The sequence below is a fragment of the Drosophila virilis genome, chromosome 4 (assembly GCF_030788295.1).
Source record: "Drosophila virilis strain 15010-1051.87 chromosome 4, Dvir_AGI_RSII-ME, whole genome shotgun sequence".
Taxonomy (NCBI): Eukaryota; Metazoa; Arthropoda; class Insecta; order Diptera; family Drosophilidae; genus Drosophila; species Drosophila virilis.
In genome coordinates, this window is record NC_091546.1 from 4,230,783 (window position 1) to 4,251,924 (window position 21,142).

Genomic DNA, 21,142 nt, shown 5'->3' on the forward strand with positions numbered 1-21,142 from the left:
TGTGCTATAATCGTTACGCTGAGCTCGTTAATTGTTGATAAATATCGATTTTGGAATAAGGTTTAATAATCTTAAGCTCGGCGCTGAGTACAGGATATCTGCTAGTCGCGCACAAGCATATTGCTTGTGTTTGCAGTTGCGCTGCGCTCAAAGTTGGCTTACATAAATTCCCCGGCACGTGTTTTGGCTTTTTGGCTGCGTTTTCTGCACTTTAGTCTCAGCTTTTGCAGTTTGTTTACTTCTGTTTGGGACTTGTGGTCGCTCATCTGGTTAGCTCAACTGGAAATTATACACAATCAATTTCCGCTTGGAAAACCGTAAACAAGCTTTCTGTTAAATGTGCTCAGCAAACAGTTGGCAAAATTATTGAAGCCAATTGAAAATTGATTTATTAATACGTTTGGCAATCAGTGAGAATTTATTTAGGAGCATAAATCGAATTTCTTTGAGCATGAATGTTGTGTAAATTGGTTACATAAGATAATTTGGAATGCAAGGCATTTACTTTGGCTGCACAACGCTGCGTATGCGCAATATTTAAGCACAGCCAAGCCAAAGGCCATAAAAATGCAGCTATCAAGACTTTTGCTATTCAATAGAAACAATTTAAATTCTTGTTACACAGAAAAAGCACTCAAGTGTTTTATTAAAAGTACCTGATCAATAAAAACAAGTTAATTTTACAGCAAAATGCAACTGGGAAAAGTCACTTCAAGCTGAAACGAACAATTGTTGTACTAAAAATACGTGAATAAATTGATTTCGGTTAATCAAGAGTGCAATTTAAATTGCAAATTTTGTTGTAAAGTTTTCCCCTTTATTAGACCGTTGTATAATACTTATTATTGATCAAATGCATTCACAGCAGAGTTTAAATGGAATACAAAATTTAAAAAAAAAATAATATTAATAAAAACTATATAAAGACTTTTATTATACCCTTTAAAACATATCATATATCTGCAAAAGGCAAATGTCAACAAACGCGTTCTGAGGAATTCCTAACTTTCTGGTTAAGGCTGACAAAATAATTATGTCAATAGAACAATTTTTAATTATTATTATTAGCACCCAACATTTTTTTTATTTTCTATGTTTTTTTTTTTAATAATTTATTAAGAATTTTTGGTCTGGGGTTAACAAACTTATAAAGCAAACATTAATATTTAAAATTGCTGCTGAGTTTGAACCGGCGACCTAACGCCTGCTCGCATTACCTATTCTTGCTATTTGTTATTGCTCACAATTTTCCTTTAAGCTTGCGTTCTCAAGCCAGTGTTATTTTAAGCCCTGCCGCTCTATTTCATTTCAATAACATTATTTTACACACACATCAGATCAATTTTCAGCTGCAATGCAAACAAGATCGAATGAAATTGAATACCTGATGGCCGCATCAAATTGCCTACACTCAAAAGCCGAATTGCTAATGAATGAAAATTTAAAAATTTGCTGCAAATATGCAGCGAACCGCAAACCCGCAAGCCCCCGAGTCTGAGTGTGGCACGTGGACAGGGGCACGTTTTAATTAACGCCACAAATTGCTGGTCACGATGTAATTAAATTATTTAAATTGCTAATTTCGCACAGAAAGTGGCAAAATAAAACAAAAATTCATGCGCTAAAAAGGAAAGTGCGAAATAAAGTTGAAAACTTCAAGTTAAAGCCACGCTGAAGGCATAAATAATAATAATACCACAAATAAATAAACCAAAGAGAAGAAAGAAATACGCAACATTTCGACACATTTACAAAGAGAACTGGATAAAAGGGCGCCCGAGCAGGGACACGCCGGAAGTTGTGTATCTGGCATCCGGCGTGACGGCGAAGAGAGGCGCTCGGAGAGAGAGAAAAAGAGAGGGGGAGGGAGGGAGGACAATCGTAGCTGTGGCACACTTTTAGGCCAAGTTTTCGGCAAAGTTTGGCGTAAAGTTTACACGAGGAGCTGCAACATTAACGCGCTTATCTATAATTTACACGCACAACCAGTAGGAAGCGGGAAGGGAGCGGGGGGTGGCTGATTCTTGGATGCACATTGATGTTGCCATTACTTGTGTGTGGCAAGTTGAGTGCTGCCCAGCGTCCTCCCCCCCCCCCCCCCCCAAAAAAAAAAACAGACGACAAAAAAGAAGAGCGCAAAAAAAAATCCTTCGCCATCTAAGATTAATTGCCTCGCTTTGCCGGGCCTCGTTCCAGGCAAATATATTTAGTGGCGAGATTTATGTTGCTTCATTACATGCTGCCCCCGCCCCCGCTCACGTTCCCTTGTGGCAGTGACAGCGCCCTGGAGCCTGTCTAGCTGTGTCTTTGGCCAGTTGTACGAACATTTGGCCTAACAATTAAACAAGTTTGGACGCCCGGGAGCGTGGCTGACGTTTTTATTGTTGTGGCAGCCAGCGACCAAAATGAATATTTAATGCGCCGCAACAGTGTCTGAACCCCCAAATGGCCTTCGATGGCATCGATATAACAGCAAGTTCAATGTCAGGCCATCTAATGCCCCGCACTGCGCCACGCGGCGTATGCGCAACATTTTTGCTTTCTCTGATGTCGCCTTTATTTATAGCGCTCGTGCGTAGCCAATAATCGAAATTCAAGAACGATTGTTATTTATGCTCATTAGAACTGAATAGCTGCATATATAGTTCATATATTTCTTGATTAGCTACTCGTATAGCTGATTAATCAGCAGAGAGTTTCGCTGTAAGTAATGGGTTCTAATTGGAATTTATTAAGATTAAGTTTTGGCTATTGCTCAAACAACAAAGACAGGCCATTTTACAGGGTATATAGAAGTTTTTCTCATATTAAAATCAGATTAATCTGCCGAAAGTTTCAGGGCATATACAAGTTTGATTCATATTGAATCTGATTAATCATAAGAGAGTTTTGGTATAAGTATTGCATTCCAATTTGAGCCTGTTAAATTACAGGGTATATGGAAGTTTTATTCATATTGAAAACTTCACTCGAGGCTTAGTTAATTGTTCTCCCAAATGTGGTCTAAGCTTTTGCTCGCATTCGTAAAGGTTTTACGGGCTGTGCTACTTCGCAAGGTTCAAATTATAGTTTAATAAATAAACCTTTGTATTATCTAACATACTTAATTAAACAAATTTGTTTTATAATAGCATTTAAAGATATGTCACAAAGATTTCAAACAAATTCCGATAACAAAACCAGCAGCATTTCCATTATTTAGGTCTAACTGTCCAATCGTTGCTTTATCAGCATTTTGAGGAACCGTCAAGATTTCATATTTCATTTGACAAAACGCTTGAAATTGACAGCTCAAGAAGCAGCTACAATGCCAACAATTTAACAACAACAAGAAATTCAACAAATTGTGCTGTGAAAAGCAAAAGAGAAATTCTTTTATTTTGATTGTTGTGTGTTTGAGGCAGGTCAGTGAAATGTTGGGCATGTCAGAGCCAGAAAGACAAACAGAAAACAAAAATCAAACAAATTGAGTGGGCAGCGCACACACACACACACACACACATACACATACGCACGCACACAGCAAACACAATTTCCCAATTAGAAACCGTTGCAAAGGGCGTGTCATGGAAAACGTCATGGAACGTGGGTCAGCTGGACAGTTGGCCTTTATGTTAATTTTTGCCAGCTTTTCATAGCTGCACATTATGAAAAATTGTTCAAGTGCAACAGCAGCAACAACAACAACAACAACAACAACAACAACAAAAGTGGCAGCAAACAGCGTGGCAAAAAATACTTGAAACGTGCCGTGATTTAAATTTTTTGTGACGTTGGCAACGGCCAACTGCCAAAAAGGGGAAAATTCAATTAAAATGCACAAAGCCAACGTCTCGCCGAGTGCACACGGCCCCGGCCCCCTCTCCAACCCGCACAACATCACAAATGATTGTGTGCTCACGTATGTGTATCAAAAAATGCTTAAACTTAAATTGAATTTGTTATTAAACCAATTTCATTTGGCCATAAAGCAATTTGCATGCAAAGTTGCAGACGCTTGCTGCACTTGAAGCTGTGATAGCCATCTCCCCCGCCAGTCCAGCTCCTCATACTGTTTGTCTAGCTAACCTAGGTTGACATATCCATATCCATCTCACTCTCGCCCTCTCTTCAAAATATGCGCTGAGTTGGCAATCACAAATCGCGCAAATTCCTCTGACAGCGGCGACCGCGACTTGATGCTCAAGTTGCCAGTCGAAAAATTTGCCGCGTTGCGCATACGACGCGTTGTACGCGCCCCTCTCCAAACCCCTCGCCACATCACTCTACTTCTCATCCAATTTTCCCTCTCCACATGTCGCGCTGAACTCTCCGTCAACCGAAAATTTTTCATAACAGTCAAACGCAATGTTATTTCGCATAAACATGCAAATTTCGCACCATTGTCCCAACAGTTACCCCCCACCCTCTCTCGACCACCTGACTTGCGACCGCCCTCCTCTCTCTCTGCCACAACGCACTGAACTGCACTTGCCCCAATGAGTAATTTGCATGTAAATACTTTTTACCATTTCTGAATGCTCTTTCTCTGCGTTCGTGAATCGCTTTTGGACTGAGCGTTCCCAATGGTAACTTTGTTAAATATCGATGCATATATTTGAAAATAATGTACAAAAAATATACTTATGTATATTGGAGAATTTATTGTGATATATTTTAAGTATTGCAGGTCTAAGCTAAGATACTCTATTAGTAGTATATAAGGACTAGGACTTGAGAGAATAATGCAGTATCTATTCAGAACTCAACGGAACATAATTGTTCATCTTTCAATAAGGTTAAGTTATAGTATCTTGGTACATGCGAATGAAATGAAGGGATCAGAATCATGGTTTATTTCTGCAGAACCAATTTAAAGATCTATCAATTTCAAGGTCAAGATACTTCTTTTATTGGTAAAGAGATCTTTAAAGTGGATTACCTTTTAATGCGAAATGGGAAATTTATTAAACTAAGTATATAGTATTAAGAGTGTATAATAAGAAAGCTTGCACTGGCTTATATATCTATATTATCTACAGCATTTAAAAGAAAAAGCATTTAAATAACATCTTTTTACTATGTTATATTAAATATTTAGGGTATCTGCGCTCTGTCCTTTCTATATCTATCATATATTATAGTATTTTATTATTTTTGTTTTCCAGTTGCTGCTGTATTTTTTCATGCTCAGTTTTTGTTCATGAACTTCACAAACAAAAATTGTACACAAAGCGTTGGCATTGTTGAAGATGTTGACGCTGATGACGAGGCTGAAAAAAAGGGGGCTGGCTGTGGGGTATCCGGGGGTATCTGTTGGCTGACAGATGAAGGGGCAGAGGGGATGGTTAGAAACGTGGCTGTCAAGTAGCTGAGTAATATTTTTGTTAACTTGCAAATTGCTGGCAACCGAGTGGAACTCTCTGTACCCGCACAGCAGTCATTCATTCAGCTCGCTCGACGCTCAAATTGCATTCGAGCCTGTGCCACGTTCTGGTTTATGACAACATTTCTAAAAGCGAAATTTTAACGACATTTTCAAGTTTACGTAAGGCAATTCTTCAGAAACAGAACTTGCAAAAAATTGAAAACAAAATGACAAACACAAGCAAGACTATTCGCTTGCCCGACTAGGCGATACCCTGTGCGACAAGGTATAACTTTAATAAGAATTTGTATTGCTAACATCGATATTCATCGAATGTTTCTGAATGGAAGGTATAAGTGAATGTATATAGGATATAATAGCTCTAGCTTATTTAATCCTCTATGCTCAAAAATTCAAATGTCAAGATTATTTGTAAATAGGGGTTATTGGAGAAATGAATATATCATATGTATAGCTCTAGCTATAAGAATCCTGAAACTAATGGAAGAAAACAAGTATCAAAATCGATACTTATCGATAATTTGTGAATGGAAATCAAAGGAAAATGAATACGTATATTTTAAGACAGACATACTCTTGTGCAAAACCATCATGTCCTATTTGAACAATATTCAATGGGATTAGTGTATACAAAGCACATGTCGTGGTCTCTGGGAAATTTCCCATTGTAATTATTAACTTTGCATTTAGAATTTAGCATTTGTGAGAAATCGAACAGAACGCGCTGAAATTGAATTTGAATGGATATACATTAAATGGGACGTGCCTTCAGTATTGAATGCAAAACACACACAATAATCAGTTGTGGGTGTCTATGAATCACTTCGAGTGTTTCATTAATTACATTTCTCATGATACTATCATAAGCTGTCAGCTGTTACGAGCTCTGGATGAACAACATTCAGTTTGTGCTGCCGAATTGCGCAGAGTATAAGGCAAACTATTTATCGCAATTATTTAAAGTAATATTAAGTAATATGCGCAATTTGAATACTGATAAAAGATATTTGTTTTTAATTAATTTGACTGTAAGGCAATATGCGCAGTCCACAAAACGCAAATCGCACAGCTGCTGTTTATTAAGCGTGTCTAACAAAAAACCGAATTACATTTAAAGAACACAAATAATATCTGATGTTTAAGAATTGAAAATTTATCAAATTGATTTTTTATTTCTTTTAAATATTATATACTTTGTTCCTCTCATTTATGTAAAAGTCGATGAGTTAAAAATGTTGTAAGCTCAGCCCTTTTTGATGATTTTTTGGAATATCTCGGCCAAAGAAGGCAGCAAATCTGGCTGCGATCTGCAATTTCAATATTTATCTATTTAATTTGTTATTATTGTGACAAAGAAAATAGAAATTTCCTTTAGCTGAGAATAATTAAAGAGTCAACCCAGCAATTAACTAATTAATAAGGAAATGAATAACAAAAATCTTTATAATTTGTGTGCAAAGCATAAAAAAAGACTAGAAGATTTTTGAAGAGTTTATCTTGAAAGTGTTTCTTAAGGGCTGCGCAATTTTGAGTAATTGTTGGCACACACTGCCAAGTCATGGCGATTACATGACTGAATGGATAATGGCAAGTGGAGGCTGCCAGCGGAGAAGGGAGTAGGGAGAGTCAGGGCAGCATAAGGAGGCGATGAGTGGGCAAATGGCTGAGTGGATGAGCCACAGCAGCAGCTGTGTCTCTTGGCCATAAATTGAGACGCAGGCCAAGAAGAGTGCTGCCAAATGGCTTGCATAAAGCTGGTCAACTAAATTCAATTGCTGAATGGCCGTTTTGTGGCATGGCCAAATCGATTTGGCCATCCAGACACTGTGCCAAGTTCTTGTCACCCTTCAACCCAAGGCAGCTGCAACTGTTGCAGCTGTTGCACCTGCTTGGTTTTATTGTGGGAAATTCAGTGGCACATAACTTTTGATATTGGCCATGTAACCTGCTCTACTTAGCTTGTATTTAAATCAAATTCCCACTGGCTGCCACAATTATGTGGCAGCTCAACAAGTGGCAAAAGGGTGCTCCGCCGCCGCCGCCGCCTGCTGCCGGCTGAGCTAAATAATTCAGTGCTGTGGAAAATTGCCTCCGGTTGTTGCTGGCGTGTTGCAATGCATTTTTAGCATGTTTTTTTGTTTAGCTTTTTTTCTCTCTGGCTTTTAGCTTGTTTTCGCACACACAATTTGCATTTTTGTAGCTGCACATGCAATGGCCGTGATTAACTACTTCCCTTCGGGGAACAGGAATTGCCTTGTGCCACAGTTGGTTAGCTTCAAATTCAAATTGCAGTTGACACTTGAGCTGATTGCAATTGTTGTTGTTCTTTAATCGTTGTGTAATATGATACTCGTAATAACTCAACTTGTGCACGGTTAGTTATTAAATACGTTTGTAGTGATTAGCAAGAGACGAACTCCTTTTTCATTAAGAAAGAAACCCAGAAGCGACTGTGACTTTTCTCTCCCATGGGTTCTTGATTAACTGCGGTGTTTCTGGCCCGAACGATATGGAATTTTTAGGCAATAAATATGACAGCCAAATATATTTGTCAATATCAAAGCCGAAGGCTATAGCTTCACAATTGAGCATTTCACTAATTTTTGGAGGAATGAAAAAGGTATTCAAATATTTTTAATGTGTATTAACTGTTAGGGATACCTCTTATCTCTTAATACCTCTTCCAATAAAGTAAAAAATAAGTATTTATAATTAAAATTGTTTTTAGCAATTAACACCCTAAAGATTATTTTTACTTTAGCTCTGAAAATCAAGCAGAGCTCAAAAAAATAACAAGCTGAGTCACAGTTCAACCAATTCGTGAAGAATAACTTTGTGAATTGTCTCGCTCTTTATGATTTATTTGCATTCACGAATCATATAGATAAATATTAAGTGACTCGTCTATTGACTTGCACTTAACTCGCAAATCTGAATACCAGAGGCAATAATAAACACATTAGTTTGCAGCCAAAGCTGCTCTTCAGCTGCTCTTCACTTGAGCCTTCATCAACGACTCGGCGCATAAACATTTAATTAACGCTCTAAAAGCAACAATTTTGGCATCAATTCGAGTGCATTACCAATTTGAAGTGGACGTAATTGCTAACTGAATTGTGATTAAATGTTTTGCGCCTTTGGCTGCCAATTAAGAGCTAAACAACAATACAGAACATTAAATAGTCAGATGTGCGGGAATAGATACTGAGAAAGAGATCCTTAAAATAAAAGTTGATTCTCACATGAAAATATATTTCTTTATATAAGAATATTTGAATTAACGAATTAGCGAAAAGTTCGGGCTTACAAAAACTCAAACTATAAACCAAATCAGTTTTTGTTCTGGTTATAACAAAATTGTTACATGGTTTATATTTGTTTATTTAAGTAAATGAAATGTAAATATATGCAACAATAAATGTTTATTTAAGTTGAACTTTGGGCTAATAACTCAATACCCTATAAGCCTTAAAGGCTTTGAAGGGTATGACAAAACTGAAATTACGCTTATTCTTGAATATGTTCCTATTGAAAATCGACATGAATATATACAATATTTACTCTCTGCAATACAGGGCATTTGTTAGTCGAGCATATTGTATTGAAAACTGACTTGCTTGCCTCTTCTCAAATAAAATGATATTTAGTTCTAATCTAAAGAGTCTGCTGTATGGTAAGTTTTTCCGCTCGCAAATGTGGAAAATCATATATTGTCTACCTAGAAGTGCAAAAAATGTACCTGCAGTAAAATTGCATTGTAAATTTCATCAGTACCTAAATGAGCTTAGGCTCTACTTGGGTATTTAGGGGGAAATTTTGCTGATAAAGTAACAGACATGGAAATTGGCTGGAAATTATGAAAATTTTGTAACGTTCAAATACTGCAAGCAGGTAAAACCAAAAGAGCCTACTTTTACAATCGCTGATAATTTTTGAGTATGTTAATACTAGATTATGCCAAAGTACTTCTTAAGTTTTAGTCTAAGGCACTTTAGTTTGTTTCTATCGGACTTAAACGGCACTTAAGATATGGCTATAGATAAAGCTTATACTGTTTTAGAGCTTGCCTTGGCATGATCGTTGGAAGGTCTTTGAAGTTCTTCTTGAAAAAAACATTAAATTTATCAAAATATCCTGACTTAACCTAGTAATTACTAGTTTTATTCAGATACTCATATATACACACGTAGTTGTATTAATATTGAGAAAAGGAGCTTAGTCTCAAAATATATACTTAGCAATTGTGAGCTTCACAATCATATCTGCCAGCCCAGTTTTGAGCAGATAGAGGTTTGTTCTTATTTTCAGTTTCAGTAACCGATAAGCTAAGTATTTTCTTTTGTATAAAATATATTGTAATATGCCGCGATTTGGCCGCAAGGGCATTTAATCCTCGGTGTGCTGTACAGCTGTTTTATTGTAGTTATTTATCAGCAGTGCAATCAATTATATGTAGCTTCGTTTAGAGTGCCCCCATCCAGACATTGTCTCAGACAGTTGACATTAAACACTGCTCGGGATCACAGACAATTTTCGCAACAAGGTCAGTTTCCAGTTAGCCCTGATCGAAAAATGTAAAAAAAGTATTTATAAAAAAAGCCCTGCCAATTTAGACATAACTCAGGCACAACACGCCAGATCCAGTTTTTTTTTTTTTTTGAGGCATGTACAACTAATACCAAGTATTATATAGATAGATTGAGTATATACAAAGTGTATATGAGTGATGAAATAATTATATACTGCTTATCACCATGGAAGCTGCTGCAGTGTGTCGGAGCGAGAGGGAGATATGTAAACAAAAAACTGTTCTAACTGATACTGGCTACTGATAATGGCAAGAAGCAGAGGCGCCTGGTACAGCTGCTGCCGTATAAATTACTATCAGGACGCGGACAGAGACAGCGCTCATTATCAGCCAGGCAACAAGAGAGCGGGAGCGTGAGAGAGAGCGGGAGATGCAGAGAGAGATAGAGCGGGATTGAGGGAGAGAAAGGGAGAGAGAGAGGGAGAACTGGAAGGGCGATAGCAGCGCCGGGTTTTGGTTTCTTTTCAGATTTTTTTTTTTGTCTGCTCTCACATATTTTTGATATTTTTGGTCAGACAGAGCTGTCTGGTTGCCCCGAGGAGCAGAGCGAGCAACTGAGCCGAGCGACTGAGACGTGACTTTCGGATTGTGCCACAGGCAACCTGTCATAATTATCTGGGATACGCACTCAGCCAGTCAGTCCATCAACGTCTGTTTGTGCCTCAACATGTGGCTGCTGCTGCCGATACTCGTCTACTCGCTGATCTATCTATATGTTCGGCACATCTATAGCTACTGGCGGCGCAAGGGCTTCCCAAGCGAGGCGACCGCATTCTCCTTGCGCTACCTCAAGCGGTTCTATCACCGCGAGTTCCGGCACGTGCAGGCCATATGTGAGGCCTACCATGAGGGACGCGATCGTCTGCACGGCATCTACTGCTTCTTTCGGCCCGTGTTGCTGGTGCGCGATCCCGATCTGGCCGGCCACATTTTGCAGCAATCGTATGGACATTTCGGTGAAGGCAAATGGGAATATGTGAAAAGCTATCGGCGCTTCAATTTGCTGGAGAAGCTATCGCCCATGTTCAGCAAGAGGCGTTTGTCGCCGATGTTCAACAATGCCCAGCGCGTGGCGCAGCACATGATGCAACATTTGCTGGACAGGGAGCAGCAGGGCAGAGTGGAGCTGGATCTGCAGCAGCTGCTGCGAACGTGAGTAGCATGGCAGAAATCAAGTCCAACTCTGATTAAACTCCATAAAACCCCTAACCAGTTATGCTGTAAATATGATGGGCAATCTGGTGTACGGCCTGGATGTGAACAACTTTGAGCAAACGGATCACATACTCAACAGCTATGTTCAGCATCCCTCGCAATACGGCGTACTGCAGTCCTTGTAGGTATCCGTAATTCCGTCTCACTAATTCCGTATTAAATAAATTTCCATGCCTAGCACATTGAGGGGCACGCCACAGAACTCAGCGCTGAGCACTCGCCTTTTGGATCTCGTCAAGCAGAATGTGGAGCTGCGCGAACAGAGCGGCATCATGCGCAAGGACATGCTCCAGCTGATGGTCAAATTTCGTAATGGCAACGATCTCAGCGATGGCAACGACCAATGGCACATCGAGCATCCATTTCGTAAGTTACCCTCTCCCTCCATCTCTCGCTGCCATATACCATAGCTTTAGTCTTTTTCAGGCACAGAAGACTACAAGCTGATGTCCATCAAACACCTGGCCAAGGTAGCTGAGGATCTGCTGCACACCGGCTTGAACAGCATAGCATCGACCATAACGCTCACGCTCTATGAGATCGCGCAGCAGCCGCTAATTGTCGAGAAGCTGCAGACTGAGATTAAGGAGCTCAACTTTGTGGATGGTCAGCTGACGTTTGAGCAATTGGAGCAGCTCAAATATATGGAAATGTGTCTGAAAGGTAAATTTACAATATACTTTTGCTTCATCACATCCCTTACATTGCTTACATACGCTTCATCGCGACTCTCGAACATGTTGCAAGCATCGAGCAGTTCGAACTTCTTTCTTATAAACTTGTACGGGTTTGATGAGTCGTCTATTTGAACTCGAGAGTTCGAGTCCGAGTTTATTGCAAATTATTTACACGACGCTTGGGTCCAACTTAGACAATCGTACCGCATTTTGGAAAAGCGTGCTTAGCCCTCCTCCCAACACTTTAGTTGAACTTCACGCCTTTAACCCTTTAGCCCTTTATACAGCGTCCCTTAGCTTCACCACCGGCTTTATTGCGGCTGCCATCTCAATTTGAGTAACCTACATCAATCCCAACTAAATATCCCATTGTTCTGCTTTACAGAAACCCTTCGCAAGTATCCGCCAGTGCCCATTATAGAACGCATTTGTCGCAAGTCCTACACATTGCCCGGCACCAAATTCAGCATTGGGGAGGGCAAAACGTTGATGGTGCCGCTGCTGGCCATACAGCGGGATAGCAAATACTTTGTCGAGCCACTGAAATATAAGCCACTGCGTTTTCTACATGACAAGAGCCAGGATATCAGACAACGTCGCTCGGCCTTCGTGGGTTTCGGCATCGGCGGTGCACAATGTGCGGGTAAGTGGCGAGCAGAAAGGCATTTTTAAAGGTGAACAAAATTAAGCTGTGTTTTCCGCTTTTTCATTTTCCTTTCCGCAGCACAAAACTTTGCCAAAATGGTCATTAAACTGGCGCTTGTTAAGCTGCTGCAAAACTATCATCTGGAATTGGATGCGAGTGCTGCACTCGAGGTGTCACATCTGCCGGCGCCGTTCATAAGCTCCAAGGGTGGACTCAAAGTTCAATTAAAAGCGCGTGAAATTTTAACACAAAGCAATTATCTCAAAAGTTCAAAACATATTTAATTTATGCAACACGTGACGTATTTTCTTCTCTCTCTCTCTCTTTATATATTTTTTGTATGCTTTACCAACACTTTATTTGGGTATTCTGTTTTGCTAGCTATGAGCACCTAAAAATATGCCATAAATAAAATCAGTAAATAATGGCCTGAAATTGCGTTGTTCTCGATGGTATACCCTGTTACCAATGAGAATATGTAGAAAAGGACATTTAGTTTTGGCCGAATGTATGTAAAAGGTGGGAGAAAACGTCTCCGACTTTATAAAATATATATGTATAGTTATCTAAGCGATCAGGACGATAAACTAAGTCTGCCTGGAAGAACTCGTCGAATGCGAAAAATTATGTATATATCGATATTTATCGATTTAGAGATTAGTTATGTATAACTTGTGTATCGTAAGACATCAATTCGTCTAACTTCCTATGTAAGGACAAATGTTTATTTGAGCAATGTTTATTTGTAGAACAAATTTGTATGTCTAGGACTAGTTGAAGAAGGGGAAAGTCAGCTTGTCGCTGGCTGCAGGGTATCAATTAGTCGGGCACTCTAGAACTACAGCATTTGGACTTGTTGTCTTGTTGTCTGTTCATTTCGCCTCGTTAGCAACGTGCAAAATGCCAAAGGTCCTTGGTTCTTTTGACGCGCACACGAGGCGTATACGCAACGGCGTTAAATTAGACATTACATGTGTTTGTTGTTCGTATTGTTGTTGTTGTTATTGTTGTGATTGTTGTTATTGTTGTTGCTGTTTTGGCTGCGGAAAAACTCATCAGGCGTAAAAGACATGATCAAGCACATGAGCTTATCATTAAATTTGATTTGCTTTATTGTCAATTCACAGGACATGCGGTATTGTCTTATTGGCACTCATTGGAAATGGAAATCTGGAAAAGTCACAGCAGCCCCCCCAAACCCTAAGACCCACCAAGGCAAAGTTTCGAGCATCTCACTTAGTTGGCCATTAACGAGGCCACAATTAGGCCGCATTATGAACTCATTTATCAAGCTGCCAAGAGCAAGAGATACCATTATGTGGCACTAGGAAAAGCCATTGCAATCAGTGTAAAACATTTAGCAAAATTAAGAACCAGGCTAAGCAATCGCCGTCAACCCATTCCAAGTCTTATTACCGAGACATCACATTAATTGAGCTCTGTGGGTGACCAGAATCAAAGGCCAGACTTTGAAATTCGAGCATAGAAGCAGCGGGTAGCGAGCTGCTTGTAATGAGCCGGAAATTATGTGCCTTGCTTCTAATGGCAACCGAATTATTAATTGCGTATACGCCTTCATGGACACAGGCTGACTCGACTTATTGAATCGCTTTAAGCCAAAAGCAGACGCAGATGAACAGGTGGCTGGAAAAATTAAACAACTACGCAAAATTCTTTACACAGGAAAATTGGTAAGTTAAAGCAGACGAAAAGAGTCCCAAGGATTATGGAACTATGTCTGTTATATAATCTACATACACATTTAATATAGTATAATGCAACTTATTTGTTTTCTGTCTGCCTTTAGGGTTGCTTAACTCTAGATCTTTAATAGTTTAAGCTTAACAACTCAAAATATTTATCGATTTCGATTAAGTGATTTGAAATTTGAGACAGGCAATACGAATATCCCCTTCTTTTACTTTGTGAACAGCGTATAACAATTTAAAGAGTCCAACGAATACGTGAGTTTTCAGTTGCAACAACAACAACAACAAGAAGAAGCAGAAGAACAGAGCTCTTGACATGCACTGACCCAGTTGCCACATGTCGAGGCACCGAATATAAATTGCTTGGCAGATTCGCAGCAAGATTTCCTCGTAGATTTGCCCAGGCCCCCAGAGCCGAGGGGCTACAAAATAAAGCGCCGCCCTGGCATTGTCCCGATTACATTTAAATATAACACATTGCATATTAAGTGGTCAAAATGGCAGGACCTGCAGCCGTCCTCTCCCCCACCCATAAAACTCCCTGTCAACCCACTTGTTAAGCTTAAAGTGTGTGCTACAAAGCAGCCGACGCGGCATGAAATATGCGAGCGCATAAAAATTTCATTTAAATGAGAGAGAGACAGAACGAGTGAATGAGAAAGAGAGTGGCATAAATTAGGAAATATTTCTCTCTTGGCGACATTTGACATGGAGAAATTACTTAAGTGTTTGCTAATTTTTCATGTAAATTTTATTTTTTCTCTCCTTCTTTTTTTTGGCGCATAATTGCCATGTGAAAAAGGCGCTGAAAGAGAACCCCAATTAGCAGCGTATTTACTTACCATAATTTAAGATTTAAGCTTTGCTCGGCAACAAATTTCAACTGCAAAGAGGGAAGAGAAAGAAAATGTTGAAAGTTTTTACGATTTGTATTTCTAATGAGTTTGCTTTATTAAATATCAAGTGTTATTTTAAGATACTTGTTGTTTTTTTTTTTTTTTTTTTTTTGGCTGTAGACAAGTTCGTTACAAATAGTTTGTTATTGAATAACAATTTGTAAAAGTTCATTGCAGCAGTTTGTTATTGAACTTTTGGCATAACTTAAACAAAAAAAAAAAAAAGCTCAATGAAAACTTGAACTGCATTTGGTAAAAACAACAAGCGACAAAAGAGAAAGATACAAAAACAATCAAGTTAGTGTGCTTTAGAGCAGTATGTGCTCGACTGGGCAATACCCTGCACCATATTTTGGAGCTATAATATATATGTGTTATGTTCCAGAGTAGTCTATTTATTAAATTAGGACTATTTACCTATTAAGTTGAAACAAGGCGAGTTTTTAAAGGATCAATAATGTAAGCCCGAACTGTTCGCGCCTAAGAATAGCTTTAAGATTCAATAATTATAAAGTCTCTATTATTTCATGCCTCTATCGATAATTATAGATTTTGTGAACATCGACTCGTTGATACGAACAGCCAGACATTATCTCGGCTGTTTATCAGAGAGAGTCGTAGATTTTTAATTTTAACCGTAACATACGTGCGAACAAAACCATCATACCCATTCTCAATAGCTACAGGGTACACAAAAAATGTGACAACAAAAACTACACGATCCGACATAAAAGGTTATCAGCGACGTCTCTTTTAATTAACCAATTGACATATGACTTTTGTCTGGCAGATTGTTGTTGTTCTGCTTCTTCATTTTTATACAAAAAAAATGATGTCGTTGAACAAAAGTTATGCAAACTTTGAAAAGTTTTTCAAGCCAACAATAAGTAGACAAAGCGAATTCAATATTATATAATAAAAGAGATTAATAAGGGGCGGTTATTTTATAAAAATTTCTCTGCTTCAAATTTTAAGCAGTTCCCTAACTTTAATCTTAAGAAATATAATGTCATTTTTTAAAGAGGCGGCACCTAGCTAAAATACCTTCTTAAGCTTTACAAATGCGTTCTATTCACTTTTCCAAGTATTTGATGCGAACTTAATGAGCCAAGAACTCAGCTTTTGTTTATGTTCGGCTGAAAAGTCATTTTAGCTGGAGAACTGGGCGCTTGTGCATTCAACTTAAGAGTTTAAGGTGTGCGAAAAATTTGTGTGGTAACTGTATGCGTTTTCTATGGTAATTGACTTGGAGAGAAACAAACTGAATTTCTTATTATAACACGACAAAATATATCTTTGACTTTGCTATAAATTATTTTAAAAGCTTTTCTTCAAACGAATGCTATTAACTTTTTATTGAAATCTCAAAAAATTATATTAAAGTTATAGAAATAATATTCACAAGGCCCGGAACTATCTTGAATCAGTCTAAGCTTATATTACCCCCCTTTTCGTGTTTATTTGCTTAACATGGACACGCACGAGAAACAATTATCAAACACGAACACGATAATCGCTCCACACTAGCTGCATAAGTATATATTCTTTTTGGTTCCCACTCAACTTGAAGTCGTCTTAACCGGGAACTCTGAGCATATTTTCTGCATATTCATTTTACCACTTCTGTTAATTCGGCACTTAACTGTGCTCGGACTTCAAGAGCGCCCAAGCAACGACCCACGCGACCTCAGGGCGACACAGTAATAAAAATAAATAAGCGTCAACCATTATATACACACATACAACCCATATTATATTTTTTTTTCATTTTTTATTTGTTTAACAATTAAATTCTGTGTGTATTTTTATCATGATGATCTTGGTGAGTAAATGCTAAGCAGACAAACAGAATGACAAATTGTGAGGGACAATTGTTGTTGTCATTGTTGTTATTGCACTCCTACTTAAATAGAACTTACATGCAACATCATATACACTCGAAGAAATCTAAAAGCATTTGGGGGTTAAATCAAACATCAAGAGGCAAAAACTACTACCACTACTAATTTCAGTGCTGCTTTTAACTCTCTTCTTTTGATTTCTTTGAGAAAAAATATTTATAATTGAAATAGTCAACGAAAAATTATAGGAATTTTAATCTCAACATACTGAAATACTGGTATGTTTATAACATTTAAAAAATATATATATATAATATAGGAATTTTTCTCGAAGTGTATTTATGTGGTGAGCCCCATCATGGTCATGCATTTGTAAAACAATAACTTTTCTCCAAGTGTATTTACTTCATGCACTGGCTCTGTTTATTGCGTTGGATTTCTTGATTCTCGGTTAAGTTCGCTGGTTAAGTTAGCTCGTTGCTGGCTGTGGGGTTGACTTTTTCAATTTGTGTGCGGCGTTGCATACACACATATGTGTAATTGTCGCTGCAACGTGCAACGTGCAACATGCGGCATATGATGACGCGGCTGCTTCTTTTGATGCTGCTGCTGCTGCTTTTGCTGCTGCTGCTGCTGCTGATGTTGTGCGGCGTTGTGCGTGCAGCTGTTTTGCTGTTTGCTTTGTTTATATTATTTGTTTTGTTTGTTGGCCTGGTTCTTGATGTTGTTGCTGCGCTTGTCACAATTGTTGCTGCTGCTGTTGCCGGTGTCTGCGCACAGTTGCTTTAATTATTGTCGCAACACTCGCCTGCATGTGTGTTTGTCTGTTTGTCGCTGCGTTTACTTATTTATATTTATGTGTATATTTATATCTGTTTCCGACTTTTAATTAATTTATGTATATGTGTGCTTCTGCCTTGCATTCTCCGAGGCGCTTAAACAGTGCGTTGAATTCAGCCAACAGTCCGCAAAAGAACACTTCAATTACATTTATGTACAATGCACATCCAAACAAAAAAAAAAAAAGCGAATTAAGCAGTTAAAACCAAGTACAACCAGAAATTACTGCATCAAAGTAATTAGTAGGCAAAGTAAAATACATTAATATTGATTTTACGTGTGTGTTCTGGATTAAAGTGCTGAAAAACTAAGTTTTTGTATATGCATTTTGCTTTATGGATGTGTGAAAGCATATTGCTTACTTTAATTAATAATTGACAACAAAAAACGTTAAATATTTTGTGTAAATAAATATATTTTAGGTCTGAATATTATTGTCAAAGGGAAAGTAAGAGGGATGAATCTGCCAGGTGATACATATTCTCATTCATTGCAGCTGATACCTAAATATTGAAAATATTATTATTAGTATTAGCCTAAATGTATCTTCCATGCGATAGCGTAACGCCTTTATGTATCCCTAAAACGATCTTTCGCTTTGGAAGACAATAAGGCGAAACGTTTGCGATAGTTGTTATGAGCTGCTGTTCGAATTTGCATTCTTTTGGGCTGCTCAAATACAAACCAAAACATTCCCAACCGCAATTTAATATATGTGACCCATTTGGCAGGACTCCAGACACACTTCAATTGAGGTTATGTGAGCGGGGCGCAGCTGTACTTTTTATATAACATATATATGCCAAATCAGCGCAATTATGAAGCGTAATGCAATAAATTGTTACAAATTGTGATTTATTCGTGTCATAAATGCAGAAACTGTTGCCAAATGTGCGAAACTTTCATTTAAATTGTGCATTGGCCGTCCCACTGGCAGGAGCGTAGCGGCTGTGGGTGGGCGTGGCAAAGTTTAAATGCGATTATAATGATAATTAATTATGCATTTAAATTAATGAAATTAGCACGCACAGCGAATCGTGGACTTTGCATAATGCCAGCTAATGCTGCTGCAAATTCAATTGTATTTCCAGATGGCCAATAAAGCAGTCAGTGTCAATGTTGTTGTTGGTTGTTTGTTGTTGTTGTTGCTTGTTGGTTCTTGTAGCGCGTAAATTAATAAACATAATTTACACCTGTGTATGTTTGCCCATAGCATGCCACATAAATGTGCAAATGGTGTATTTCAATTTTGAACAGATTTACAAATTCACGCCCCTAACGAAAATTCGTGAATTCCTTTTTTTTTGCTGTTGCCAAAAATATATAACTCCCAAAATGGCATGCAGCATGTTGCTATTATTATTGTTGTTGTTGTTGTTGTTGTTTTTGTGGTTATGGTTTTAATTCTTATATGGTCTTTCATGTGACAAACTTGGGCAATTTCCGTTGCACGGAAATGTGCACAATTTAATTCCTTTTCCCCATTTATTTTTGTTGTACCCTAGCAACGGGGTATTATAATTATGACAGCAAATATGTAACATCTTGATGGAGACATTGTCGTCTTCAATAACTGAGTACGCTCTAGTTGCCTTAACTTCGAAACTATTTTAACGAAATGTGTAAATATAAATGGTTCCTTAATAAATTGGCATCCTTTTCCATGGCTAAATTGTTAAGGAATTGTAAGGAATATCTTTTTCGATGTTCCTAACATCGTTTGGTATGGATGATATTTTTTTTTAATTTTATGCATCACTCGAAAATTATATAAGCTAAGCACAGATAGATACAAATTGGTATGCAGATTTACTTATAGTATACACAGATTAAGAAGATATCACATTCCACCAAAATAGAAAATTCTCAAGCTAGAGCTTTGATAGATAGTTAGGTGCCATATTCATTCCCTGAAAAGCTTACAACAATCGTATAACACACATTGAAGTTAAGCCAGAGCCTATGTGCCAAACTTAATGCATGCAGAGTATAAAGCTAAAATTCGTGTAAAGGCAGCTAATCTCTGATTTTAGGGCATCTTCTAGTCGTTTACTTGACATGCTCTGACTTGCTATTCCTGCAAAAATTAAGTCATTTGCAGCAACATCTTTTGGTCCGCGGCCAAGCAGAAGCTGTTTAGATGTTATATTCGAGCACTTAGATCTCCCCACAGAGTTGATAATTTTCCGCTTGAGTTGGACTCTCGGTTGGCTCGGTTGTCTCGGTGCTAACAACTTCACTTGCTGTTGCTTTTAATTAGAATCAGAAAACTTGCCACAACATGAGAATCTCACTGAGAGTTTGTATGTTTCGTACGCGCTTTAAGATAATTTTTGCCGTGAAAACATAAATTCAACTTGTTTTTATGTACAAGCGGGGAGAGAGAAAGAGAGAGGCAAACGCACACACGCTTTTGGGCAGACCTTCCATTTTGGGTGCCACAGCCATGCCTACCTCGCTCCCGATACAGCCCCCAAACTCCTGGCACATTGAGATTTTCTTGGAAAATTAACAGCACTCGTGGCTTTGATTTATCGCGATAAGCGGATGTGTGTATGTTGTACATTGTTCTTGTTGTTGTCTCTGCTGTTATTGTTGCTTCTGTGTCTCACAGCGGGTATTTTAGCCAGGAGGGGGGTAAAACTGGGGACTTTGGGGCTTTGGGGCAAACCGATTTTGGCAGCACGTTGTCTGCCTCTCATAAACATGTGTATGCAGATTGACTTTGGCTTGAATTTGGTTATTTTTGCTTTCATCACAAAAGAGCTGACATAAAACGGAAATCCTGTCTGCAGATTTCCATCAACTTTCATAGCCTCGACGAAAGACAACTGATAACACAATTTTAGGCATTAAAATGGGTATTCATAGAAATATTAAGATCTATCTTGAATAATTCTGAGAGTGCTTATTTATTTAGCAATTTATTTAATGACAATAAATGTTGCTTTTAATAATCGGAAATCCCTAATAGGGAATCCGTTTTCAGATATTCAAGAAATTCTTATATATATAACCAATTGCAAAAAGTGCTAGCTTCTACAGGACTTTTTAGAGACTATTATGATTTCGCCATGAAGACATAGATATATGATATATAGCTGGCATAGGAAAGATCCATCGAAAAGTAATATTTTGTTGCCCTAGATATTATAGTAGCAAAAATAGTTTTAAATCTTCAAGAAGCCGATGATATTCTTACTTTCAAAAACTTTTCTCTTTTAATCAACAAATTGAATATCATAGAAACGTTCACTTTATCAATATTCCTTCTTAATTACTTTGTTTTCCTTTTAAGTAAAAACTAGGCGAAACTTTAAGGACAGTTGGCTTTGTTTTCAGGTAACTCACGAGCAATTCTA

General features: G+C 38.1%; 2 protein-coding genes across 2 annotated transcripts in view; one reads left to right on the forward strand and one right to left on the reverse strand.

Moving 5' to 3' along the window:
• Positions 1–21,142, reverse strand: part of MESR3 (misexpression suppressor of ras 3) — a 54,670-nt gene that overhangs the window by 2,088 nt on the left and 31,440 nt on the right. The window contains exon 3 of the mRNA XM_002052782.4: positions 15,046–15,086. Within this exon, the coding sequence (XP_002052818.3) occupies positions 15,046–15,048 (3 nt within the window). The 5' untranslated portion in view covers positions 15,049–15,086. The remainder of the gene's footprint in view (positions 1–15,045; positions 15,087–21,142) is intronic.
• Positions 10,472–12,929, forward strand: Cyp310a1 (Cytochrome P450 310a1). Its single transcript, XM_032438053.2, has 6 exons — positions 10,472–11,108; positions 11,170–11,292; positions 11,350–11,537; positions 11,598–11,834; positions 12,234–12,491; positions 12,573–12,929. Exons 1-6 carry the CDS (start codon positions 10,624–10,626, stop codon positions 12,776–12,778), a joined length of 1,497 nt encoding a protein of 498 aa, XP_032293944.1. The 5' UTR covers positions 10,472–10,623; the 3' UTR covers positions 12,779–12,929.

What these genes read in the sequence shown, in the direction of transcription:
- Cyp310a1 (XM_032438053.2), top strand. Translation starts at nt 10,624, where the DNA reads ATGTGGCTGCTGCTGCCGATACTCGTCTACTCGCTGATCTATCTATAT. An exon ending in GCACATCGAGCATCCATTTC is followed by an intron (nt 11,538 to 11,597) that starts GTAAGTTACCCT and finishes AGTCTTTTTCAG; the next exon opens with GCACAGAAGACTACAAGCTG. An exon ending in TATGGAAATGTGTCTGAAAG is followed by an intron (nt 11,835 to 12,233) that starts GTAAATTTACAA and finishes TCTGCTTTACAG; the next exon opens with AAACCCTTCGCAAGTATCCG.